The sequence below is a fragment of the Penicillium brevicompactum genome (assembly GCF_028827555.1).
Source record: "Penicillium brevicompactum strain IBT 35665 chromosome Unknown utg000005l_segment0_segment0, whole genome shotgun sequence".
Classification (NCBI taxonomy): Eukaryota; Fungi; Ascomycota; class Eurotiomycetes; order Eurotiales; family Aspergillaceae; genus Penicillium; species Penicillium brevicompactum.
The window spans coordinates 1930155-1955969 of NW_026623208.1; the positions used below are offsets into that span (position 1 = coordinate 1930155).

Consider the following 25815-nt stretch of genomic DNA (forward strand, 5'->3'; position numbering starts at 1 on the left):
ACCTTGGAAGGTTGTCGCGTGTCCATAATCATCGAAGTTAATTACCTCGCAATTGTTCCGAAGCTAGGACCCGAAACTAAAAAGAAATTTCTCAATCTTCTCGAGCCAATCCCTGTCGCGAGTGTTGTGTTTGTGCCCTCCAGCATGGATGTGATGTTTGGGTGCTTCTCATTGGCTGAAAGCCAAACAGACAAACCTTGCTTCGAGGCTGGCCCCGGCTCTCATTAACATGGTATGTTGACCGTCTGTGGAAAAGGAAAAGAATTCTAGATTGTCGGTTATGTTGCCCAGTTGGGTTTCTATTTAGAAGGTAGGTAGAGTATGGCCTAATACTTACAGCGACGCGAAATGAAATGTCTCATGCCATTGTCGGCCTTTGGTCAACATTGGGTAGTAGACTAATATTCCATCAATTTGCCAAGAGGTGACTGACATGGATGTACGAATGTGGATTTGATTAAGTGGAAAGAAAAAAAAAAGTTCGGCTCCATCTCGAAAACCTACGAGACGACGATCGATTTGCAAATCTTACGCGCATCGAGATGTGTTGAGCACAAACTATGATCGCCCTATGGTCGTGCGCACATGTACCTGTGATTCTACTTCAAATTTCGAGTGACACAAAGCTGAGAGAGGAATAAGCCATCTAATAATTTCCATATTGCACAATCCCATAGGTTGACTAGGACACTTTGCATGTGCTTTGGCGGGACTATACCGTTGTAGCCACGGCGCGCAATCTAAGGGCACGGGTCCCCACTGATTAGCGCCCTCGAGCCGAGTTAGCCCCCGCCACTAGCGAGATGATCCGGGGGCCGAGAGCGAAACTCAATGACCCTGGTTCACGCTACACTAGACGGGACGGCACATAAATTAAACCCATCTACTATAGTCACATACAACGAATTTGTAACTCTGCTTGGTACAGTTATCATCCTCCAGGCTCTTCGTAACATATTTCGGCTAATTCGCGTAGTGGTCCGACAGTTTTAAGATTTGGTCTCGTGAGAACTCTATTCAGAACTCTCTCGAACTATAATGAGACCACGGAATCAAGACTACGCTAGAAAATGACAGTTCCGCTATTTCCCTTGAAACAGGATATACTCTGAAGCTTTGTAGATTCCAGGTACAGAATGGCTTTCCATGGCCAATTGGTTCCTAGATGAGACCCGCAGCCCGAAGCATATCCTTCTGGTGCAGCCAAATTCGAATCTCCTTGCCCTTGAGATAGAACGGGATATATGCTAGGTATACTGCCACGTTGATTGCGGCCACGGTCATAAAAACACTAAGCACGCCGCTGGCAGTGATAAAGTCATTAATGACCCAGGTCCAGATCCACGCAATGCAGCTCTTCAAAGCGGCGATAGTGACCATGATCTCGACAGAAAGCTGTAGATCAAAAGTTAAATGTTAGCGAGCTTGCACCTCAAATTGGGTGACCCGGGTCAGCTTTGATTCGTACCTCTTTGTGACAATCCAGGGCGTAGTTCATTCCCAGCGTAGTGCCCATTTGACTTCCTACCGAAAGTATACCTGCCCCCACAATCGGCATCGCCCAATGCATCTGACGCTCGTACGAGAGTCCGAACCAGAGTGCCCCAAAGAAAGTAAAAAACGCCGCCAATAGGCAAGTGGGCAGTCGCATCTCCGGTTCCCGGATACCATTGTTGCGCTTGGTGAAGAATGTGGCAATCCAATCACCCCCCGGCCCAGAAAAGAAGACACCAAAAAGAGAACCGATAAACGGCGATAGAAAGAAGAGACCCTGGCCATTGGAATTGAACCCGTATGGAGGTGGTGCAAATAGCTGTGCCACGGAGGCACCGAGGATGACGTTCCAACTCAGAGCCATTCCGTATATGAGGCATGACCAGATCACAGTGGGGTATGCCAGCAGAACAAATGGACGAAGGAACACATGGAAGAGATTGACATTTGGATCTCCACTATTCCAGAACTTCAGCTCTTCCACGAAAGTCTTCTTGCGCAAAGTCCTAGTTTCCTGAACCCAAACCTGCTCTTTTGAGTCGGATTCTTCGCCTGCTTGACTTGCGCGGAACGGATCGGGGCGAGGTCCAGTGTACTTGGTCTCGGGCATGAAAAAGAACATGCAGACAATGTTAGCGGCAATAAAGATGGTCACGATCCAGAATGCCCAGCCCATCCCAAGAGCCTGCACGATGAACCCTGAGAACATAGGTCCTAGCTCGTTGCCGCCCAGCACAGCAAGTCCGTAGATAGCCACCAGCTCACCTCGGTTATGCAAGAAAAACATGTCGGTCACTGTTGATGGGACGATTGACTCGATGGGGGCTTGGAAGGCTCCTAGAAAAGCACGACCCACAATGAAAACGGTGTAGGTCTTGTCCGATGCAATGGCCAGCCAGATACAGGCAATGGCCATAAGAATATTCGAGAAGAGATAGACTGGCCTGCGACCATATTTCACAGCAAATGGCATCCATACGCAGTTCCACACGCCCTGGTTGATCAAGCAAGCACCATTTGCGTATGTGAGCTCCTGAAGGCTTTTGCCGAAGGTCACAGCGAGTTGGTTCATTCCTGAAACATCTGTCAGAGCTATTGACCGACATGGAACATTCAAGTAACATACCAGCTGCCATGATAGGACCTGTGATTGCACCCATAAATGCAAACCAACAGCCGTTGAACAAAGTCAGGCTTTTCTTCATAGTAGACCAGCTCAAAGGATCGTTCGGATCATTGAGTGACGGCTGGGGGACTAGAAGCATGTGTCCATCCCCGCTCGATCGATGCTTCAGCTGGTGAAGCCGATCGGAGATACTTCCATGGTCGCTGTTGTCAAAGAGTATCTCAGTTCCAGGTGCAGCATGGAGTCTGTCTTCGACACGCTTGTCGGACTCGCGAGGTGGATTTTCTGACATTATCAGAGTGCTCATACAAGCCCACAGAATGAATGAGAAAAAAAAGGAACGTCGAATGAGTGTGACAAACAGTGAACAATACTTAGTAACGACTCTGGGCACCCGTGGACGGCGCGAATCACAACGTGGATCTTGTCGTTATTATACCACCTGGGCAATCACCATACTTTTGTCCATCCCCTATCAAGTGTTAACATAATTCGAACTTCGGGAAATCCGGTAGACTTCTCAAATTATCTTTTTTAATTTTTCTGACCTTGTCGTGCAGACATCCCTGTATTCGCAGCCAATGAGAGGCCCAAATCTAAAGCACCACTTTGTTATCCCACCTGGGCAGGGGTGTTGGGGCTGTCGTAATAACAGACCTTGTGCGTGTCCAAAGCAATTAGTTCCCCTCTAGCCCCTGGGGCCATACCATTTCGGCCCCGCAAACAACGCCATTCGTTGATAGTTATGCGACTTTCTGGAGTTTACGTGGCCCCCGTCTAATGAAACTTTCCGCGACTAGTTGCGCCGTGGATGCGTTGCTCAGTCACACTCTTGCTCTTTAGCGCGAGGGCGGTCCTCAAAGATTCCACTTCATCAGAAACTCCCACGAGTCTATTTGAAATCCTTGCCAGGCAAGCTTACTGAATTAGGTCTTGAATTTCTGGAATGGTTGAAGGCTCTCGCGGCCCGGCCGTATTCGGAGTCTGCTCTTCGCTCGGAAATCCCGTCACCTATATGTACCTTGAGTGAGCCGCGGATGTTTTTGTGGTTGCGATTGGAAACTCTTACTGCGCATACGATCATTTTCTTCTCGTCAAATTGAAACCAAATCATAGACATCCACCTGAAGACAAACATGGCACCCTCGCGGGATTTTGCCTCCCATCAGCTTGGGGGTACGCACGGCCTACCAAGCTTCATTCCTGTACTTATTGTTGGCGGAGGGCCAACGGGCCTCTTGCAGGCCCTTCTACTATCTCGACTCGGGGGTACATGATCTCCCTGTAGCTGCTCTTGGTATTCGTTATTAACAGTCTCGCGCAGTTCGCTCATTGATCATTGAGCGTTATCCTGAACGATTGGCAGCCCCCAAGGCCCACGCAATCAACCCCCGCACCCTGGAAATCTTGCGACAATATGGACTGGGCGAAAAGCGGATTCGCCAATTGGGCACTCAACGGAATGACAGCTCTTGGGTCAATTTTCTCACCAATCTTTCCGGTGATCTGATTGGCAGGATTCCCTATGAACGTATGGATCCTGCGGTCTTGGATGATACACCAGAGGTATTGTTGGATATCTGTCAAACAATGGTTTCGGACCCCATACTGATTTGGGACAAAAGATGATACACAACATTCCTCAACCAGTCCTGGAGCAAGAGTTAACAAACCAAATCAGCAAAGATCCCAACATTACCCTGGTTAAAGGGTTCAGCATCCATGCTGTAGACCAAGTGAGTTACCGACCTTCTGATATGCCCATTCGAGTAGGTAGTCGACATGACTGACCCTGGATCATGGATAGACTGAACGCGAGGTTCGTGCGACAATAGAGGATCGAGCCAGTGGACAGTTGCATCAGGTAGCATCGCGACACTTTATAGCTTGTGATGGTCGCAAGAGCAAAGTTCGTGAATTGCTCGGCATCGATTCGGAGAGTGAGGATTCGGACCAAACGATGATGACCATTCACTTCAACGCCAATCTTCGGCCAGTCGTCAATGATCGCGTCGGTATGCTTTACTGGATCATGGACCCGATTGCGGCAGGCTTCATCATCGGATATGATCTCGATGGTACTCAGGTACATATCAGCCAGGTCGATGTGAAGCAGAATCCAGTCGAGTCTTGGACGGAAGAGCTGTGTAAGGAGAAGATTCGTGGAGCCATTGGTAAGGATGATGTGCCATTCGACATTCTCAGCTTTCGACCTTGGGTCTTCCGACGGCAAGTTGCACACACCTTCCAGGAAGGAAATATCTTCCTGTGAGTTGCCTGAAATCATTTCGCCTGTGAAACCAAATTAACGTTGTTTAAGTGCCGGTGATGCCGCTCATTCATTCCCGCCAACTGGCGGGCTCGGTCTGAATTGCGGTCTCGCAGATGTCCACAATCTGGCGTACAAGATTGCCCTGGTTCACCGGGAGATCGCAAGCCCAGCAATCCTTTCGACATACACATCCGAAAGGCGGGGTGTTGCAGATTCATACTCCAAACAGAGCGTCAAAAATGGTAAGGAGATATTCGCGCTGTTGCAAAGCTTGAGGACTGCAGGTGTAGAAGATGTTGTACAAGCACGCAAGAATATGAAGGATGCGTTGGCGGATCCAGAACAACATGCGGACGTGATAGCAGGTATTGAGGGACAGCGGGAGCATTTTGACAACGTGCGTGACATCGTCCCTTGCTTGCATCTGTGACAACAAGAATTTGGCTCTAACCTCCGTCTTTATAGCTTGAGCTGCATATCGGGTATGTGTATGGCTTTGTCAATCCACCACCTCATGCATCTTATTACTCGCCAAAGTTCGTGTCAGGGGCACGTTTGCCTCATGCGTGGATCAAATTTCACAACTCGCCTATCTCTGCTGAGAAGCTAGGTAGACATGCTGCTCTTCCGCGAGAGCCAGTCGACGTTTCCTATGTTAAAGAACTTTCCGAGGAGGAGATAGATTCCCGTCAATGGAGTACTTTGGATCTCTGTGGTCCGCTTTCCTGGACTCTGATTCTTGGGCGAGACCAGCCGCTCGTGCCTTTGTCAAGCTTTGTGGATCACTGTGAGTCGATTGGACTTGAGCTCAACATCTGGCGTCTTGGTGAAGACTTCGACTTGGCCAAAAGTAATGTGTTGGATGTGGAGTTGTCAAATGGTGGTGGAATCTTAATTCGCCCTGATCAGCACGTAATGATGAGGATGACTTCTCGCACTACAGGAGATGATATGTTGAAAGAGCTGAGAAGACATCTCGGCGTTTGATAATAGCGACATAGAATACGACATAAGCAGTATCCATCATGTGTTTGATCTTGGAAAGGGCACACGTATTTTCCCAAGATTGTAAACAACACACTCGTGAATTTCACCATATTCTCACAAAGTTCTCGAGTCGTTCTCGTACACCACCCACTCCACTTCATTCTCACGCGACACTCACTAGGTATATACCACCCCTATCCCACTGACGGCGAAACGCAAATAACCCCTGAGTTACTACTACAGAAGCATCAGATCGTTTTTAATCCCACTCAAATTTCCATACTCAAAGTGACCATGCCGGCCTTGTACGATATCGAGACTATGTTGATGCTCTTGGGAGTTATGGTGCAAACTATTGCGATCACGGTCGTGGTCTCATTCGTTTACAGATCCTTTGTGAACATGGCCACCGAGGCGCTGCAACAGGCTTTCCGTCACGCCTGAAAATACTGGCAGATCGTTCGCACGTCGGTGATTTATGCATTGTGTGTTCTTCCCAGTCGCTCTTTGCGGCTTGGAAATGAGGACTTCATCCCGTAAGCATTGTTTGAATTGTCCACTTTGAATCTTGCTTTTCGACTGACTGAATCCATACAGATGAGATCTAAAGAAACCTGGCACGACTTCGCTTCTCCGCCGTCTCGCGTGTATCTGTATATCCTCGTCCCCAGCAAGGTCATACCGCATTTGTCTTCACAGACAACCTGGATATCAATTGAATGGGGGGAACATTTGTTTTTTGCATGGTTTGGCGTTTTGGGTATGTCAGAATCCTAGGACAGCCTCATCGGCGTGTTCCGTCTCAAAGTCAAACCGAATCAGATCCTCCTTGTAAGGGATGAAATATGTACCCGTCACTCTGATTACCAAACATGTCGCAGTCAGCCTTCATGTACTCGCGGTCAAATGCAATTGTCTCTCGAAGTTTACCTTTCGTGCTCGCTGCTTGCTTGATATTCGGCCAATGCAGCGCGATCTTCGTGATAACTCACGAGAGCGTACTCGAAGCCTTTGCTCTTTTCGATTGGAGTTGTAATAGAGGGACCTCCAACAACAAGTCTTTGGCTTTTGACACAGGGAAGAGACTTGAGAGTCTTGATTTGCGTCAGGAATTCTTGCTTCACTTTGTCGGCAACATCGGCGCGGAACTTGAAGAGAACTACAGGTATGTCAGCCAATTTTCCGAGCGTCTATTGGAGTGCCACCATACCAATATGGACAAGAGTCATTTTGAAGAAGAGACCTGAGGTGATTTTGGGGAACTCTCTCGCCCCGGAATGTGGTTCCTTTTAGATGACGCGCCCGACGGATGTCTTCCGTCTGCCAAGCTTAAGGGTCTACGAGCCTCGGAGACGTTCAACGGTGTCCAAGTGACTGTCTTTTTTGTCTGGCCTATTGGTAGATTACAGCAATCCAATGGTAGATGTGGCTTTGTGTGGATTATTATATATTACAGAGCTTCTTTTGAAGCAGTGAGGTCAACATAGAATTTCTGTAGCTCGGCTGGGAGCGGAAGCTTCCCGTCCCAACCGAACTTTCCCCAGACGTCCTTCTTTCTACACTTTCACGCTCCAGGCAGATGCCGTGAGTTCATCCATCTCTTCCTGCTAGTGTTTTGTTCAGAGTGCTTATCTCATTCTTTGTATGCAGGATTTGTCTCTAGCGCATCGCATTCCCTCCCTCGATGGATTCTCCACGCCGGTCTCGGAATCGCGCCGCCTGTCGAAGATGCCAAAGACGGAAGATCCGCTGCGACGGGGATCTTCCCCGCTGTGCATCTTGCAAGAAGGCTAGCGTCGCCTGTGTGAACGACGGCAAGCAAGAGGTAAGCCGAACGTAAGTGGCACTCTGCAGAAATTAGATCTTTCCTGAACCTTTTGTGGGTTCGTCTTATGCCTTAAGACACTGAAAACATCTCAGGTACATCGCGAATCTCCAAAAGAGATTACAATGGCTAGAGTCTTTTGTCAAAGAGCGCGACTCGACGTTTCGCCCAGAAGATGGTCCGCAAGTAGACTTGTCAGACATCTCCCTCCTCGAGCCCACCGAGGGGGACACCCAGCTTCAGTCGGCAATTCCAGAAGATACCGGGGCCCAGCGATCAAATACGCCTCATCATGAGCAGCCATCAGACTCCACGGACTCGCTGCTACCTCGAACTCAATCTAGACCAGCTCATGAAATCGGGCTTGTCTCCCTATCCTCCGGGGGAGAGCCGAGGTACATCGGCCCTTCGAGTGGATATTTTCTCGCAAATCTTGTCTTTTCAAATGCTGGTCGACGAGCAGGACCACCTAGAGACAATGTCCAAGGCAATGATGGAGGCTCTACTCGACCTATGTCTCTGTCGTCAGACTTTTTCAACACCCCGGCACAACTCCCCAGCCGTAAAGAAGATGCCATGGAACTAACCTCAAAATTCTTCACGTCAGTCCATTTGGTATATCCATTTCTACACGAGCCTTCCCATCTGGACAGGCTGGAACGCATGTATTCCTCTGCAAGTCACGACCCTGTTGATGCCTTCCACGTCTACATGGTCCTCGCCATATCGGCTTCAGATCTTTCCAGGCGGTTTCGCATACCCCTTCCAGCTGAGGGGTATTACACAGCAGCTACAGGGCACTTCGAACTCGCATGTGCAGAGGGGTCTCTACAAGGACTGCAAAGCTTGCTACTACTAATGGTCTATGGCCTCCATAATCCTTCCTGCGATATCAATGTGTGGAGTTTGAATTATCAATGCCTAAGCTCGTTGATAGACCTTGGTCTGCAACGTGACATTCGCGCATCTTCCGCGTTTCCCATATCCTACCTGGAGCAGGAAATGAGAACACGTATCTTTTGGGTAGTTTACAGCTTTGATCGCACATTAGGGACGATGATGGGACGACCAATTGGGGTCAGAGATGAAGCTTGTGAGCTGCGGGTAAGTGTCGACCCCGAATCAATCGACCAATAGCACCTAATAGGATTATCAGCTACCGTCAAATGTCTCCGACAATGGTCTTCTTGAACCAGCACCCACAGCGAGCTCCGAAGGCACATCGACCTCCCACATCACCTTTTCGATTCATTTGTTCAAGCTGGCCCAAATCAACTCGGAAATCAAATATGTCATGCACAGTATTTGCAGAGATACCCCGCGATATGCCTATCCCCCAGTGGCAGACATAAACTTATGGCAAAAAGATATGATTGATCGCTTGAAATCATGGCTTGCAGATATACCATCTGCGCCCCCAAACGACACAATAGTGAAGATCTGCGAGTGCAAGTACCACGAAATGATGATTCTGATCCTCCGACCGAGTCCCGGAATTCCTGATCCTTCAGAAGAGATGCTTGGTAAATGCTTTCATCATGCTGTGCATCTTCTTCGTGAGTTTGGAGGGCTTTACCGACAGGAAGCTCTACTTTACAGCCGACTCGTTGTTCATTCAATCTTTTTGAGCACCCTGATTATGCTTCATTGTCTGTGGAGGCTTCCCCGTGTTGCCTCGGAGGTTCAGATAGACGAAGTGGTAGCTGACACGAATATCAGCTTGAATATCTTAAGCAGTATTGGTGAATACTGGACTGAAGCAAAACGGGCAAGAGACTGCATACACGAGTTGTCTGGTGCCACTGTTCAAAGGCTTATCAGGATGCGGAGCCTGGAGTCCTCTTCAATCCAGAGCAGACCGGGGACGAACCAATTAGTTTCTAGCACCGGAAGATCAACGAGGGCACAAAATGTTCAAGCAATGGACCTAATTCCGCCACCTAGGCCAGATTCCGGTGTTGAAAATGTTCCATATAATCCCTTCATGGATGACTACGATCCCAACATCGACTCCATGAGCTGGCTGAACGATACTATGCCTGGCGGCTTTATGGACCTTGGAGGCGCTCCTGATTTCGATACGCTCATGTGGGAAGTTTTCAATGCTAACTCGCGTTGAACTTTCTCAATTGCCAGGTTATATTATGTACATTACCAGAGAATCAATCTGATCGCATCCATCAATTCGTGTCACGGCCGTTCACAGCCTCAAACTTCACCTGCAAAGAAGACTTGACATCAATCTCCTGGGGTGTAAGATCGAGCTGAGGAGAGTCATCTCGATAGCCTGAGGCGCATTGAGTAGTCATCAAATATCTCGCCCGCGGTGCAGCAGGATACTCCGAGTCGGTCACCTCCACGGCAACAACATCCCGGCCGAGAACCTCGGACAAGTCATCCGCTTGATGAATGGCGTCACGCAATGCTAGCTTGCGCGCCTCGGAAGAAAGCCGCTTCCCGGTCTCATCGGTGAGACTCCAGTCTATTGAGTCGATCTCGACCTTCGGGTAGGCTAGAAGTGCACTGACAGCTCTGCCCATTGTGGAGAAATCACGGAAAATGGCCGTGAATGTGATTTTGGCGTAATGTGGATCTTCGACAGGTCTGTCGCGGTCATCTCTTGACTTTTTCCACGCCTTGATGTTCGAGGTTGAGAATTTGGTCACGGGTGCTTCGTCGGTTATGGAAGCTTCCTCGGGTGAGTGGAATTGTTTAAACCAATGTTGGAGGTCATTAGCCGCGGAAGTAACATCTTGGGCGACTTGATTTTGCTGTGAACCATTGGTTTTTATGCAGAATTTGAGGGTGCATCTCTCTGGTGCGTGACTGACGGATGAAGTACCTGTCACGTTGATGCTGAGGGGAGCCATGTTGGTGTTTAATGATTTGAGAGTACAAGGTTCAAGCTGTGAAAAGAAAATAGAGAGAAGTATGAATATTGAAGATCTTATAGGGAGCACGGAGTTGAATTTTGCAAGGTCCACTATGTAACTACAGGCAGCAATAGATCAACATCGCCACCTGGCACAGCCCTGCAGCTCCTGTGGGGTAGGATGTGAGGCAAACGGTGGATACATCTGAGATCTCTGTCACATTCAGAGAACTAATCAAAAACATAACTAGCAGGAGCGATCAGAATGTACCTCAACAGTGGAGCCATGTACTCCGGACGTTTGTCGACAATAAGTGACCTCGGCTGTGTTTGTTTACCGATTTTGAATGACGTCATTTACGGCTAACAGCGGCAAAGACGGTCGGCGGTCGGCAAACACTTTCTTCCGCCAACATCTCTCCATGCCGAGGGCTCCAATGTCAGACAAGCGCCGAGCGCGTGCTGTGTGCGTAAGATGCCACGGTCGCAAGGTACTGAAAGCCTCTAATCAATTCTTTGCAGTTTTAACAGATCACACAGGTGAAATGCAATCTAGAAGATCGACCAGGTGGGGCCTGTAGCCGGTGTCAACATGAAGGCCACGAATGTCAACCTCACATTGGTTCACGCAAGCAGAAGGCGCTTCGTACCTCACTTGCTGGGTCTAATTTTGCCGCTGTATCTCCTGCTCGATCGATCGCCGCTGGAGAACCAGAAACTATCTCGCAAGAAAATTCATCATCATCGTTTAGTGTTCTAGGAAATCAGCCACCAAACTGTTCAATTCCAGTCAACGGAGCTGACATCTCCAGGCAGCCAACTTTCATAGAAGGAAGTGCGCTCATTTTAGACACAAGTCAGGCATGTCGACTCCCGCCTCCAGTCATTGCCCAGGCTTTATCCGACTTTTACTTCCGTGAGCTCTTCTATCTCGTGCCAGTCTTTGACCACGGGCAGTCCGAAACTCCGAACTCTGTATTGTTGCAGCAAGCATTATGTTTTGCCGGTAGTACTATGCGACAGCCTATGGAACCTTCAGCGGATTGGTCCTCGTTCTCGATATATGGACGAATGAAAACATTGTTGTTCCTTCATCAGGACCCAAACCCCTTTCACATGCTTGCTGCTCTATGCGTTCTTGGAACCTGGCTTCCATATGCCCCCGATGCAATAACACTGGACAACCCGTGGCAATGGACCGGTATGGCTATTCGACTTGGCATACAACTGCACCTACACGAGGTTGGCGCATACAGTTCATTCACACATCCCGGAAGATTACGAAGAATTTGGTGGTATCTTTTCATAAATGATACACTTCAGATGGCATGCTGTGGGCGCCCTGGGATGTTCCCCTTGAAGGAAACCACTGTCCCCTTGCCTGAGAAAACTGATTTTGAGAACCCTACTGAGCTGGGAGCTGCATCTTTCTGTGCGCTCGCTTCTCTTTGTGTGCATTTGAGAAAAGCCATAGATCTCGGAAGGCATCAGAACACTCCACAACACGAAGTGTATCATGCCCTTGACGAGCTGAAAATGTGGAGAGAACTCCTACCCATTGAGCTAAATTTATTCGAGGCGGATACCAGAAAAGCTTACAATCGCCCTATGGTGGAGCTCTACATCTTCTATCTGGTGACTGTGATCTTAACCTGCTCACTCGGTCGACGTGATAGCTCACCGTGTCTGAAACATGTTTCTATGGTTGCCTCATCTTGCATCTCTCGGTTGTACGAGGAAATTCTATACCACGAGGATGTACAATATTTGCTCCCCATTCACTCTTGGGCAAATCTTGTCGCCGCAATCCCACGGGCTTTCAGTGACAGTGATCTCTTGAACCCTCACCGAACGCACGAACTCAACATCTGTGAGCAGGTGCTGGAAACCATGAGCAAGAAACATACGTCCGCGTCTATGGTTCGCGGCAAAATCGGCAGTCTCGGCAGTTTTGGCACAAGCATGTTTCCTCAAGCTGACGATTCAAGCCCTATACCCGACGAAAGAAGAAAGGAAATGGCAAACTTGTTTTCTTTTCCCTTGAGTTTTTGTCCAATGCTTGATCTTTTATCTTCAAGCAGAGTCGGAACCGACAACCTGAACGACATCTCTGCTTTGTCCATGGATAGCATGGAAGGGCAAGATTGGCCAGTCGATTGGTCGCTCTTCTTACTGGAACCCCTTATGGAGGTCTAGTCAAATGTACAAAGTAATCAAGAAGCATTGTGGGGTATCATGTGCTAGAGATAGATGGGGGTGTATAAAGATCATTGATGCGCCGATCGATATCCGGATCTTTAGGAAGGGTCTATTAGTGAGAAAGAAAAAAAAGGAACTTGGACACATCTAATATCTACCATGTGTCTCCTTATCCTGATCTCATTCAGATTCGTCCATTGTGAGTGCCATCTTTGCGCTCTTCTCTGTCGGGTGAAGTCGATCTACAGCCTCTCGGCTCTCACGAAAATGAGGTTCGGCTATCCCGTAACAGCCGAGAAGCCATCAACTTAGCGTTTGATTTTTCAGTCTACTTTGACTATTGAACGTCTGCGGTAGGGCTCTCACGTTATTTCAACTTTCATTCACGAGGGAACAACACTGAAGCTCAATCCCCAGAATGTCATCTATCCCAGATGGCGGCGATGTGCAATTAGAATTCATGACTACCGGAACCGTCCGCATCCGACCCTCAATGCGCTCACAGCCAGCCAGCAAGTTTGGATTATTTCGGCGTATCCGATCACTTCTGGACAGAGAATGGACTGAGCCCCTACCAGTGGGTGTATTTTTGATTCGCCATCCCGAAGGTCTATTCCTCATGGACACCGGTCAATCTCCCTGCTGCAACAACCCGGGATATCTCCCAAGACTTGCCTTCTTCAATGGATTCCTCAGTCAATTTACTATCGAACACCACGATGGAATTCTAGAGCAGCTTCATGAGCACGGAATCAAAGCAACCGATCTCAAAGCGGTTATCCTAAGCCATCTCCACAATGATCACGCGGGTGGGCTGGAAGACCTTGTCGCAGAAGCGCCCAATCTACCTGTCTATATCAGCCGCGAACACTGGCAAGCCTTTGGAGAACATCCCGTTTTTGCAAGCATGGAAGGTGCTACTCCCAATCACTGGCCTCAAGACTGGTCTCCGCTCGTCGTTGACCTCCATGATACTCCACTTGGACCTTGGAAACAGTCTTATCCTGTGACCAAAGATGGAAGAATACAAATTGTCGATACGTCAGGTCATGTCCCGGGGCATATTAGTCTGGTGGTCTACGGAAATGATGGACCTGGAGAATATAAAGTCACTTACTTCCTTCCTGGCGACGCGACTTACGGATTGGATCTTCTAGATAAGGAGCAGCCCGACGGTATCAATGATGATCCCATGCGTGCGCTTCAGACATTGAAGACCATCAAGGAATATGCCAAAGCCACTGATGTGGTGGTTCTACCTAGTCATGATGTCAATACTCCTCGATTACTTGCTGAGCGAGTAGTCTATCGACCATAGAGCACTCTGCAGTCTTGTTTGAGAGCTGTTATAGTTACTTATTTGATTATTTGATACTTTTATTACAGTTAATTCGGCGATTGATTGTTGTGGAAATTATGTGACATGCGTGTACTGCTCTTTATTCCCGAATTTGAAAACGTTTGTTATGACCTTGCTAATAATCATGCGGAAACACAAGTATCACTCTGCTTCATATCAACCCACTTCCAACAAGCCTTCCAAAGCGCCTCACATCTTTCGTCGTCTTCACTGATCCGGGCAGGTGGTTGGGCTCTTCTTCCGTTAAAGTGACCTCGCCTGGACGCAAACTCGGGACCCAGACCCAGCGCGACGACATCCCTGGCTGAATTGGCGTTGGATCGAAGCTTGTTCGTGAAAACATTGACGATGGGCAACATCATTGCAAAAAGCCAGAAAAGTATTCGGTTGATTGTGCGCTGAGCCTCATGTGCGCGGGATTCGACAAGACCACCTGGGTCCACGGCGGTCACCGTGATCTTGCTCAGCTTTGGGCTCTAGGCGTGTTGTTAGTAATTATTTTAATCCTTCAAAGGTACCTTCTAGCTGCTCTTACCTTCTGGAGTCGCTTGTTTAAGCTCTGCATGAACATCACATTGGCGAGTTTGCTGTTGGCATATCTCCGCCAGCCCATGTCATGCTCAGATCCAATCCTGTCGGGTCCCGGCTTGATCAATTGATCAAGATTCTCGTTGGTGGGAAGCTTTGCCCCCAGCTTGGACAAAGGATTGATATTTTCGGGGTCGTGAACCTCAGAGCTGAACATGACTATACGACCTAGCTCGTGATCCATGCTCTGCAAAAGTCTTAGGACCAACAAAAAGTGCGCCAGATGATTGACTTGAAACGTAGACTCCATGCGATCACTCGAGAATCGAAGACCATCCAAAGACCATGTGAATGCGTTGCAAAATATAGCTTTTATCGGAGGAAGTTCTTGAGAATCGACCAGGCCAACAATTTTGCTCGTGAATGCGCGGACTTCTGGGATCGAGCTCAGATCGAGATACTCGATCAAAAACTTGCTGGCACCATGATGCGATCGGGTTTCCTCGAGCTGGAGCAAGTAAGGGCTCTTTGGTGATGCTTTTGGGTCTCTGGCGGTCGCAATGATGCTTATCGAAGGGTACATTGAGATAATTTGCTGTATGGCTTGGAGCGCGAGCGAGCCGGTTGCGCCGGTGATCACTATGGTCCCCTCCATGACTGAAAACCAAGATTATCACTTTGAATCAGCGTTGGATGCTGAATGAAATCTTTTCTTGCTCTCACGGCAAGCAAATGTAGGTCTTATAAGCTACAGGGGTGATTACCGAGTCTCGTGTGGTTTAGCCGAACACTCTGTGCATTGCCGGGCGAGGGTGAAAACATTGCACAAGCAGGCTTGGCCAAATCCCCGACTGAACCCGCTGAACTAAAGAGACAAGCGAATTCTAGTAAATCAAGTGACACATTCCAGTCATGTTGTTGAATGAGACAGCTCGGGGGAAAGGAGACAACAGAGAGCACTACCATGCCCAACCTGTCTTCAGTGCATTCAAAGTGCAACAATTTTCAGAAATGCAAGTTGATAGAGCGCCTTGCTCTGCGAAAATGGCGGAGCTACAAACATTCTGCATAGCCAAAAGATTCATTGCAGTTTCCTGCTCTACATCTTTTCCATGGGCACGGTTATCTTCGGCCAAACCCGAACGAAGTCCACGGCAATACAGTGATTATGGTGCGTTCTGTGAGCGATGGTGTCGATTTCCAGCGATGACTTTTTTTGTTGCCTGAAGGCCACCAGTACAAGCATTTCGTCGAAGTTACCGGAGTTATTTTCAAATTGGACGAGGAAATAGTTGTACTGAAAGCAGAGATTTCCTATGTGGGAGCATCTCGCGCCCAATGGAGCTTCCAGGTAGGACAAATTAGGGAAGAGAAGTACTTCGTTCTCAAGAAAGTGCAAGGTAGAGTTCAAGAGCACAACGTGTGTACCAAGTTTCCAAGTTTTCCCCCTCTGTTTGACCCTCTTCTCAGATAGAGTACTCTTTCGCCTCTCTCTCTCCATCTAGGTCACCATTTCTTTCCTCGCTTTTTCCCCATTGGCTCATCCATACATGAATCATGCTATGAGCACGTTCAAGATCTTCGGGGACTTTTTTCAAGCGAGCGGCCGTGTTTGTAAAGAATCAAGCAATCCTGAATCACGCTAATGCTACTTTCGGCTTGGCATTGTGGACACTTTGGTATAGATATGCCGAGATGCCGTTCACTTCCCACCTAGCTGAAACGACTCGGCAACACTGCCCCTGGACTAGCGGTTTCTCTTACAGAAGTGCATCCCACGCCCCGTGCAATTTCCCCTTGACAGCGGGCGACCTGTCCAATAATCCACCAGTAAGCGACGCGTCACTAATCAAAATGAACGTCTTATCCACTCTCAATATTCTACTATGCCCAATCTGATAAAACTCAGGCGGGGTGAGGTCTGCCAAGTCTAGATTCGAAGCTTTTTTGCTATAAAACGCCTGTCTTGGCCCATTGCTTAGCATGTCGTCCCAGGTCGCTCTTTTCCCGTCGTTTCATTAGGTTCAATTTTCATTCTTTTTCATACATTCTTTTCTCCAAAATGCGCAGCGCGCTTTTGCTTACTCTTTGCCCCTGGCTTTGGGCTGCGATAATCCTGCTAACGATGCTTGTGCCGCTGCGTACACTGCATCCAGATCTGAGGCTGAGGCATTCTGTGCAACTTTCACTACAGGTGCAGTGACTGCCACCACAGACTTGCCTGCCTTCGCTTCTGCTTGTGGTTATAAAACAAAGCACTTGTCAAGTGCATGCAGCTGTATTGATACGGCTTGGGCCACCGTTGCCGCTGGTGCGGCTTCCTCCAAGGTCCCCGTGGCTACAAGCGAGGCTGTTACTAGCACTGCTGTTGCCCCTAGCGAGCCAATCTCTACTACTGCCCCTGCGGTCGTTAGTACCCCCACGACACTCGTCAAAGTCACCCGTTCTACTCAACCATCTCTTACCACTGCGCCTGCCGTTGTCGCTGCCCAGTCGGTCAGCCAGGCTGCTGGAACAGGATCGTCCTGTGTGGTGACTGCTTATGCTTCCATCTCCTCCGCTGTGGAGTCTTGCACAAACATTGTGCTTTCCAACATCTCTGCTCCTCCGTCTAGCACGATTGACTTGCAGAGTCTTCAGACTGGTGCTACCGTCACCTTCGCAGGTACCACCGTAGGTAATTCCGGTCCATCCTTACTTGCAAAATACTTATCAACAATAGACGTTCGGTGACACCTTCGATGACGACTTCGATCCTATTGTCATCTCTGGTCATGATATCACCATTACTGGAGCTTCTGGCCATGTGATTGAAGGTAATGGAGCAGCTTACTGGGATGGCGAGGGATCAAACGGTGGTCAGGACAAGTGAGCATCCCAACTTTACCCTATCACTCACATTCAATGACTAACAATCGTTTAGGCCCGACCACTTCATCGTCCTCAAGAAGCTTTACAACTCTCAGATCACCAACCTCAACATCAAGAACTGGCCCGTTCACTGTTTCGATATCACCGGTGTTCAGCACGTCACCATTTCCGGCCTTACCTTGGACAACTCGGACGGTGATGAGCCCAACTCTGCTAGCGGTGACGATGCTGCCGCGCACAACTCCGATGGATTCGACATCTCTTCCAGTGATTATGTCACTCTGGAAAACATTGTTGTCTACAACCAGGATGACTGTGTTGCCGTCACAAGTGGAACTCAGATCGTGATTGACAATGTCTACTGTTCCGGTGGTCACGGTCTGAGCATCGGCTCCATTGGTGGCAAGAGCAACAACACTGTCGACACTGTCACTTTCAAGAACTCCCAGGTCGTGGACAGCCAGAATGGCTGCCGCATCAAGAGTAACTCTGACACTACTGGTAGTGTAAGTTGATCGCCGCCAACCCTTCCTAGTATCACAACAGTGCTCATCCGTCTACAGGTCAGCAACATTATTTATCAGAACATTACCATGTCTGGTATCTCCGACTACGGTATCGACATCCAGCAGGACTATCTCAATGGCGGCCCCACTGGGGAGCCCACCAACGGCGTCAGCATCAGTGACGTTACTTTCACTGATATCACCGGTACTTGCACCGATGATGCCTATGACTACTATATTCTCTGTGGTGATGATAGCTGCTCCGGCTTCACTTTCACCGATGTTTCTATTACTGGTGGTGGTGAGACTAGCTCCTGCAACTACCCTTCCACTGGTTGCCCTTCGTAAGCCGGCCGAGATTGCCGAATTCACCGACTTCGCCGTGGTTGCCGTTGTTGCCGTGATCACTTGTCCTCCGGGTGTACCCTATGTAAATTATTCTCAAATTCTACACATTCCACCCGATTATTACAAGACATAGCCTCTCAATTGTTCTCTCGGGACTGTTAGGCTATGGCGATCCATGTTGCGTTTCAGGTTGTGCGTATACGGCAAACTTCTGTCGCTTTAATTTAGCGTCAAGTAGATATTTTGAGAGTGACTTCAAATGAAAGTGCCGAGTTTGCTCCCAAACCATGTGCATCTCGACCCTTTCAACCATTAGGTCAATTATTAGCACAGCTGGTACAATATTTATAACCTTGAACAGTTTTGCCATCTTTCAAGGTGTTCTTCACAATCTAAAACACACTGACTCCAGGGCTGCTGCTGCTGCTATCTCGCCAAAATCTAGGCTGAAACCTCCGACCGACACCATCAATCCAAACATTCCTTGGGGTGAAGATAAATTAGGCACCGAATGAATGTTTTGTAAGATTTCAGGCCCTTTTTCATGCAAAGTGGTTTACTGAGCGCACTGCCGAGATGTCTCTGAACTCAGGTTTCCGCTGTAAACAAATTTGGAGTCCGAATAGATGTGTTCTTTATAGATATTTTGAATGAGGTTGTAGTCATCAATTGGGGCGTGTGACTCAGTGGTAGAGTGTTCGCTTTGCAAGAAGTCGCCTTCACAAGCTTGCGAAAAGTCCGGTGTTCGATCCACCGCTCGTCCAATATTTTTGTGCAGATTAAATAGTATCTTTTTTTTCTTACTCAACCTGTGGTCCGAAACTTTGTGTTTTGAGTGTTTATTCGGTGTTTATTTAAATAGAGGGTACTTGGGAGCATCGAGCTTGCATGTATACACTCTTCGATCTTTCATGTTGGTGGTTTGTACGGAGTACAAGTAGGCGGATTCCCGACCGTGGTCCACGGGTGTGGAGTATGGACTAAAACCCCCGCTGGAAATTGCCCGGTGGTGGGCCACATGAGCTTCCACGATTCCAAGCGAAGGCTCCGAAGCTTGAACAGGATTTTTAGATTATGCTGTAAAGCTCGATACTTATGGTTGTGTCCACGGATTGTGCGATGATTAGACAACGGGGCTCATGGGTACGGAGTACTGCTAGCTCACTTTGTCTGTTTGGCGCACCAGATATGCACCAACATATCAATACCACGGCATAGTCGAGGGTATGCATGCCCTGTAAGTTCGGTTATTGTTTTAAACCCCAGGGCTTGGGTGGCAATTACTTTAGTTTACGAACTCAACTTAAAAGTAGATGGGAATCCGCATCTTTCGCAGAACTATATATCCATAGAGATTGACCTCCGGGGCTTGAAGCGGATGAATCCGAGCGCCGAATGTACACATAGGCAAAAACCTGCCAAGGTTGAAAAATTGACAGCTGATCTGATTATTCGAGAAGTCATGCTAAACTAAATGAACCCAACATCACCCCGAGCAGGGCTAGGAGAAAGCTCGCAAAGTTTGGGACGTGGTGCAGACCTGGGGTAAGTGCGGAGCAGCCCAGCCCGGCGCACCATCGGCTGACAATCACCTGGAACAACCAACCTCGCCCCTTGTCAGCAAACAAGAGTTCTACGCGCCCAAGCCAAAGGAAAACACCATTTCTATAACTCGTCCGAGGAGTTGCCACTTGAGCACAGGACCATACTTTCAATGTCCGACAAGTCACCTCCAACGGATCTTCCCGTGCACTCATTCTCTAGCACCAATGAACTAGAAGCATTTCTCGAGCGCGAGCATACAACCCTAGAAGGGTTCTACCTAAAATTTGCAAAGAAAGCATCCGGAATACCGTCAGTTACCACCGCAGAAGCCGTCGAAACAGCTCTATGTTTTGGTTGGATCGACGGTCGCGCCAACGCGCTTGACAAGGATTGGTGGCTGGTACGTTATACACCACGCCGGGCCAAGAGTATCTGGTCCCAAAAGAATGTCAAAACGGTCGGGAAGTTGGTAGAAACCAATCGAATGCGTCCGGCAGGGCTCGCGGCTGTGGAAGCTGCAAAGGCTGATGGCCGATGGGAACGCGCCTACGCCGGCCCCGCTACCATAACCGTGCCCGATGATTTCGCGATCGCTTTGAATATGGAGCCCGCTGCTGCATCCTTTTTCGAGTCTTTGAATAAAAGCGACCGGTATGCTGTGTTGTGGCGCGTGCAAACGGCTTCTCCGAAGGCTCGCGAAAACCGAATCAAGACACTAGTACAAACGCTACTTGAAGGGAAATGGCCTGCTGCGCAAGTGGAATCGGCAACCAAGCGCAAGGGAGCCTCTGATATCACGACAAAAAGTGGTGATTCTACAAGCGTTGTGACTAAGAAACAAAGGCGAAGCAGTCGCCTTAGAGTGACAGATAACGGGGACGCCGAGACAGAAAGAGCTTGATGAAAACCAAAAAACAAATATGCAGACAGCTGGGTTTGGCAGGCCGAAATCATTCATCAATTTTCACCACAAGATCTCCATCGAACCCCTTTGCCTGGGAAGAGTAATAACCCCGTTGGTTGCTCACCACCATTTTGCCTGCATCCTCGACATAATTGACGTTGAAGTGTGTATGACCGAATGCCCACAGCCGTACCAACGGGCTTTTCCAACATTCCTGCGAAGAAAGATCGGTGGCAAAGCCCGATGAAATCCGACTATTCGCGTGTCTTGGATCAACTGCCCTGGCGTCCTGAGTAACCGGACTGTGGTGTGTAAACACTACTATCTTTCGATGGGGCTCCTCGGTAGCTATTTGTGAGACCTGGGCGTTCAACCATGCCACATCTGACTGGTGAGCGGCTGTGTGTTCTTCGACAGTCCAATCATTGATGTGGTAGAAATCATTGAGGCCGAAACTGACGTGCTCTTTGTGAGTTTCGTCTACCTGCGAGAAAAGCGTGCACCCCAATACAGTCACATTCGCTGAAGCGTCATATCGAGTTTGATCTAAGAAGACGAATGAACCGGATTTGTTTTTTTCGTTTTGGCCCGGCGTAACACGTCGCTGATTAACAGAGGTAGAGAATCGATGAAGCTCTTCTTTTGTTTCTGCCCAAGTAGAGTGGTATGGCTCATGGTTGCCCAGAAGAAAATACACGACGGAGAATTTGCTCAGCTGGGTTTCGATGAATGGGAAAAAGCCGGTGTCCTTGACAGTTCCGATGTCACCCAGAAGAGCGAGGTAGGGTGCCTTGGGGGTTATTTCGAAAATATCATAGGAGGCTGGGGTCTCAAGATGGAGATCGGATATTATTTGAATCTCCATGATGGTGGGAACGGAAGACCATGCACAAATGCGACGAGGCAATGCAGCTCGCAAGTCTTGTAGGAGCGAGAAAAAAAAGGAAGAAAATTGGAGAATCACTAGCAACCTTGGAAGCTGCGTCCCAAAGTATCGACACCAGGATACCTTGTAATTCCAGAATATGACTCCTACCTCTCAAAGCCCCGGGCCGGGGCTCCTATTTGGGTACGTAAGCATCTAACTGGTCATATGACTTTACGGGGTCTATGGTACAGGATGAATATTTATCTGTTATAATAATCAAAACAAGAAGAATCGGCTGTGCTAACGGCCTCTGTGGGCGCAATTTCTAGAAATCCCCGTTCCAATATGTATACCAGTTGACGAACAGTTGATGAAAAAGTCATGGGCAGAACGGAATAGGTACAGAGTAAGTGCTGAAAGTTTCACAAAAACTTATATATAGGACTTCAATCCTGTATAACAAATTAATCAAAATAGATAAAAATAAACGGATTCCACATTTATTATCCTAGCCCTTATAAGATCTACAGAGAGATATAAGATTAGACAATCACTCAAAAATAACCTTTTCATTCCTATCTGTTTTCCACAACTAGACTTCCACTTGGATTGGATGAGGATCTCCGGTGTCCTGTGCAGCTTCAACATTTTCGAACGGCATTTCTTCCATCTTTGGCAAGATGCAGCTACCAAAGTGAGGATACAGCCAACGTCAGCTCGCTCCAACACTGGAGAGTTCAAAGAAGGCGCTTAAAGGTCAAAGAACTCATTACACAATGCTTAACCGCATCTCCTATATATTGTACCTAGGTAGCTATACGCCTGTCGCGCAAGAGCTATACCTGATCCTTTTGAATATGTTGTCATTCAATTCTTCAATTCTTGAATCAATCTTTGCTCACTTAGTAGTGCAACATGGCCACCATGCGTAGAACAAATGGTGATCCCAAAATTCCGACACTCTCCTCTCATATCACATCACATCTATTTCTGGGTCATCAAGCTGCAATTCCCTGAAAATTCTCTCAAGATTCTCAAGGCCGGTGATGACGTCATGGTAGAAGGCCTCTTGAAGCGCAGGGCTCGCAAAGTCACTATCATGCCCAAAGTCGCAGTATAGGCATTTTTTGATGATGGTTTTGTAGCTTTTACTCACCATGCGGTAGCTTTGGTCTACCAATCTGTGTGCTGTGAACCAATCGGCAAATCCCTGTGTTTCCCCCTTCTCGAGATCGACTGGTTGTTGTAGGGTTCTGAGAGGAGCTTGATATGCAAGTTCTAGAAGCATAACACCCAGTCCAAACAATACAGGGTTGCGGATGTGAGTGTAATCGGACGATCGACGCTGGGCATTTATCGAGGAACCAACAGCCCTTATAGATGTGGTCATGTAGGGTAGAACATGGTGTGCCTGGTGGAGCAAGGAGTCACAAGGGCCGAAGAATTGAACATCTTCACTACGCCATGTTTCGTTGAGCCATGGGGTAGAATGGTAGTAAAGGAAAGCAGTGGCGAGATTTTTGGCAAGTCGGACTCGCTCATATTGGCCCATGCTTTTAGTGGAGTCTGTTCCTGAGAGGCATATCAGCTGGGACAATGATGCTGAGGTCGTTGCGTTGTTGGTTTGATTTCCCATATATGCCACAAGTTTACAGGCGTTGTTGTCTCTGAGCAAGCCGATGCATTCATTACATCCTTGGCGACGTAATGACCTCTCGACCAAGGCGCAGAAATTCCGTTGCAAGTATAGATCGGGAAATCCAAGCATGGATTTCTCGAGGTACGTTGATTGTGAAGGCTCTTGTAGAAGTTGGAACTGAACGCGCTTACGAGACCTTGGTGGATTTTGCGCTTCTTCATCTTGTCTTGGTCGTTTTTCAGACTGGCCATCTGAGGTTGTTGGAAAGGCCGGTTGAGAAATTGGTTCAGGGGGCTGACCGTGGATTCCACATTGATCCAGATTGTATTTGCCTGCAACTTATCATTTTGGATAATGGCCAAACTGAAGTTCACTCGTTTCCCATCCAGGTCCGGTTGGAGAGAGATGTGCACATCATGGACTGCATGCACATTGCAGGCTGTCCCAAGGGCATCGTAGAGGCTACAAGCCGCTTGCCTGACAACGCGGAATTGCTGGAATTGTCGACGCCCTCGAGGTGTTTTCACAATGTGCGACTCATTTGAGGCTCTAGGCTGTTTCGGGTGGGGAATAGAGGATGCAAAGACCTGGACCATGGATTTCAAGTCTTCTACGGCGTCCTGTATGTCGATTAGCTTCTGTGGTGGCGAGGGCTACCGTAGATGACTAGCCTTGAGAATGTCTGCAGCATTTACGTGCTGCTCTCTCGCCTTAGTAGCGACAGGAAGACGCATTGTGGTCTCTTCAACTTCCACGAGTTTCGTTCGGATTGCTAGACCCAGTTTGAGGCAAAGGTTTTCCGACGAGCCAATCTGATTTTTGAGAGCGTCGGAAGCATCTGAAGACAAGGTTTCCATAACTTCCAACAACACAACACGCTGGGTTCTTAAAGTGCTCCTGAGATCAACATCTTTTGGCAAGAACTTTTTGTGGTGTTTGAAACAGCTGAGCGTACTCTTGAATCTCGATATAATTATCGGTAGAACTACAATGATCAGTTGAAGATAAAGAGACGAGAACAAGAAATATTACCTTGCAGCAGGTCATCATCTTGGATGTCATGTTCAATTGGCGGCGAGGGTGCTTTGTTAGAATGAGCTGATAGGGATGTGTCAAGGTGACAGGAGGAACCATTTCCTATGAGATCCTCACGCTGTCTGCTTTCTTCTTTCGACTGATCAATGATTGCCCATTGCTCTAGTAATGATTTCATGCACGCAGCAGCAGTCGCAGCAGTGTACTTTTGCCATATTTTGTCCTTGTGGCTGTCAGCGTAGTCACACACCCCTTTTACCACGATGCAAGGCAGATTATGAATAATCCCTGCACCCTCCATCTCAAATGCAATAACATTCTCCTCTGCTGCAATTCTGTCTCGGTCCTCGCTAGACTTCATGACTGTATCACCGGAAGCCATCCGCCCGAAGTGGATGTTGGTCCCGCTTGGCGATGGGTAAGGACGATTGACCAATCTCTTCGGGTCACATTTCAAAGATTCACATGTTGCTTCCTGGGCTTTTACGCAAAGCTCGTTTTTGTGGCACCTTCTACATTTTGAAGGACCATGGTGTTGATGATGGTAGCTCGGCTTGAAAAGCCGATCTAGGTCCCTCTCAGGGCTGCGATAGTCACTATTTTGCTTTTGCAGAGTATCAAGATGATGGTTGGTCCTGCCGAGTAGATTTTCACGGCCTTTGCGACTTCTTAGTTTGTGCAAGAAGGCTTGGATTTCGGCATTTGCAGATTTGATTGCAAAACCTTTGCGTCGAAACCCTGCCGGGAATCTCCTACCCAAGTCGTATGGGACGATGTCATCGCTGATGATTACATCGCCAAGAAAAATGTCGTTCTCTGTTCTGCCTGGCACCCCTCCGCAGACACCAACAATCAACGCAAGTCGGATACCCTGAAAGCTCGATCGGAAGCTCGCTGCCACGCTTGCTGCGTGCCCTTTTCCGATATCAGGCATGTATGCCAAGACAACATTGTGATCTCCGATGACCCCAGTCCGGTATGCATTCTGGTCTCCCAATGCTTTTCCGTATCGATCGCGATCTTCGTCCCAGAAACAGTCGAAGATTTCTTCTACAGCATCGGCTTCCAGCTGTAGCGCGCAGATGACAGCGACGTCGAAATCTCTTCGGTGCTTGGGACGCACTGGGCCGCTCATCGTAAGTCCTGCTGAGGTGTTACCCCGGGCTATAGGGGTCAGCCTCACAACGTCACCCTCGGCGCTTAGGTATAATTTTCAGATGGAGGAGCGCATGTTCACCGAGGGGATCAGCCGGAAGAATGATTCACCACGTGCATTAGCGCTATGTGTTGTTAGGGGGTTGTACAAACAAATATGACGGAATACAATACAATACCCTTGGCGTATTCATCCTCCCCTCATTTTCATCCCACATTGTATCACGTCTTGAAGCTTCGAAGTTACTGGCGTTTACGGTTGGCTAACACTCGGTTGGTTT

At 48.3% G+C, this 25815-nt stretch overlaps 12 protein-coding genes across 12 annotated transcripts; 6 read left to right on the forward strand and 6 right to left on the reverse strand.

Annotated features, from left to right (window-relative positions):
- Nucleotides 1-1161: 1161 nt before the first annotated feature.
- Nucleotides 1162-2912, reverse strand: N7506_006559 (uncharacterized protein; the record flags this gene model as incomplete). The annotated part of the gene is made up of 3 exons (XM_056955852.1): nucleotides 1162-1395; nucleotides 1469-2568; nucleotides 2621-2912. The coding sequence occupies 3 exons, from the start codon at nucleotides 2910-2912 to the stop codon at nucleotides 1162-1164; spliced, it is 1626 nt and encodes a 541-aa protein (XP_056810186.1).
- An 844-nt stretch (nucleotides 2913-3756) lies between these two features.
- N7506_006560 (uncharacterized protein) lies at nucleotides 3757-5879 on the forward strand (the record flags this gene model as incomplete). The annotated part of the gene is made up of 6 exons (XM_056955853.1): nucleotides 3757-3889; nucleotides 3945-4186; nucleotides 4246-4356; nucleotides 4428-4888; nucleotides 4941-5289; nucleotides 5358-5879. The coding sequence occupies 6 exons, from the start codon at nucleotides 3757-3759 to the stop codon at nucleotides 5877-5879; spliced, it is 1818 nt and encodes a 605-aa protein (XP_056810187.1).
- A 765-nt stretch (nucleotides 5880-6644) lies between these two features.
- N7506_006561 (Dabb family protein) lies at nucleotides 6645-7108 on the reverse strand (the record flags this gene model as incomplete). The annotated part of the gene is made up of 3 exons (XM_056955854.1): nucleotides 6645-6738; nucleotides 6810-7038; nucleotides 7090-7108. The coding sequence occupies 3 exons, from the start codon at nucleotides 7106-7108 to the stop codon at nucleotides 6645-6647; spliced, it is 342 nt and encodes a 113-aa protein (XP_056810188.1).
- A 455-nt stretch (nucleotides 7109-7563) lies between these two features.
- On the forward strand, nucleotides 7564-9823 carry N7506_006562 (Zn(II)2Cys6 transcription factor; the record flags this gene model as incomplete). Its single annotated transcript, XM_056955855.1, has 3 exons — nucleotides 7564-7715; nucleotides 7800-8808; nucleotides 8861-9823. 3 exons carry the CDS (start codon nucleotides 7564-7566, stop codon nucleotides 9821-9823), a joined length of 2124 nt encoding a protein of 707 aa, XP_056810189.1.
- Nucleotides 9824-9884: 61 nt separating this feature from the next.
- On the reverse strand, nucleotides 9885-10574 carry N7506_006563 (SIMPL domain-containing protein; the record flags this gene model as incomplete). Its single annotated transcript, XM_056955856.1, has 1 exon — nucleotides 9885-10574. One exon carries the CDS (start codon nucleotides 10572-10574, stop codon nucleotides 9885-9887), a length of 690 nt encoding a protein of 229 aa, XP_056810190.1.
- Nucleotides 10575-10998: 424 nt separating this feature from the next.
- Nucleotides 10999-12772, forward strand: N7506_006564 (fungal specific transcription factor domain-containing protein; the record flags this gene model as incomplete). The annotated part of the gene is made up of 2 exons (XM_056955857.1): nucleotides 10999-11046; nucleotides 11117-12772. 2 exons carry the CDS (start codon nucleotides 10999-11001, stop codon nucleotides 12770-12772), a joined length of 1704 nt encoding a protein of 567 aa, XP_056810191.1.
- Nucleotides 12773-13193: 421 nt separating this feature from the next.
- N7506_006565 (N-acyl homoserine lactonase family protein) lies at nucleotides 13194-14093 on the forward strand (the record flags this gene model as incomplete). The annotated part of the gene is made up of 1 exon (XM_056955858.1): nucleotides 13194-14093. One exon carries the CDS (start codon nucleotides 13194-13196, stop codon nucleotides 14091-14093), a length of 900 nt encoding a protein of 299 aa, XP_056810192.1.
- A 164-nt stretch (nucleotides 14094-14257) lies between these two features.
- Nucleotides 14258-15318, reverse strand: N7506_006566 (Short-chain dehydrogenase/reductase SDR; the record flags this gene model as incomplete). Its single annotated transcript, XM_056955859.1, has 2 exons — nucleotides 14258-14611; nucleotides 14671-15318. 2 exons carry the CDS (start codon nucleotides 15316-15318, stop codon nucleotides 14258-14260), a joined length of 1002 nt encoding a protein of 333 aa, XP_056810193.1.
- Nucleotides 15319-16940: 1622 nt separating this feature from the next.
- N7506_006567 (glycoside hydrolase family 28 protein) lies at nucleotides 16941-18388 on the forward strand (the record flags this gene model as incomplete). The annotated part of the gene is made up of 4 exons (XM_056955860.1): nucleotides 16941-17336; nucleotides 17386-17531; nucleotides 17587-18040; nucleotides 18098-18388. Coding segments are annotated over 4 exons (1287 nt in total), but the record flags the coding sequence as incomplete, so codon positions are not given.
- Nucleotides 18389-20102: 1714 nt separating this feature from the next.
- Nucleotides 20103-20834, forward strand: N7506_006568 (YdeI/OmpD-associated family protein; the record flags this gene model as incomplete). Its single annotated transcript, XM_056955861.1, has 1 exon — nucleotides 20103-20834. The coding sequence occupies one exon, from the start codon at nucleotides 20103-20105 to the stop codon at nucleotides 20832-20834; it is 732 nt and encodes a 243-aa protein (XP_056810195.1).
- Nucleotides 20835-20883: 49 nt separating this feature from the next.
- Nucleotides 20884-21702, reverse strand: N7506_006569 (Ser/Thr protein phosphatase superfamily; the record flags this gene model as incomplete). Its single annotated transcript, XM_056955862.1, has 1 exon — nucleotides 20884-21702. The coding sequence occupies one exon, from the start codon at nucleotides 21700-21702 to the stop codon at nucleotides 20884-20886; it is 819 nt and encodes a 272-aa protein (XP_056810196.1).
- A 976-nt stretch (nucleotides 21703-22678) lies between these two features.
- N7506_006570 (5'-methylthioadenosine/S-adenosylhomocysteine nucleosidase family protein) lies at nucleotides 22679-25514 on the reverse strand (the record flags this gene model as incomplete). Its single annotated transcript, XM_056955863.1, has 4 exons — nucleotides 22679-23277; nucleotides 23490-23964; nucleotides 24040-24329; nucleotides 24377-25514. 4 exons carry the CDS (start codon nucleotides 25512-25514, stop codon nucleotides 22679-22681), a joined length of 2502 nt encoding a protein of 833 aa, XP_056810197.1.
- Nucleotides 25515-25815: the final 301 nt, after the last annotated feature.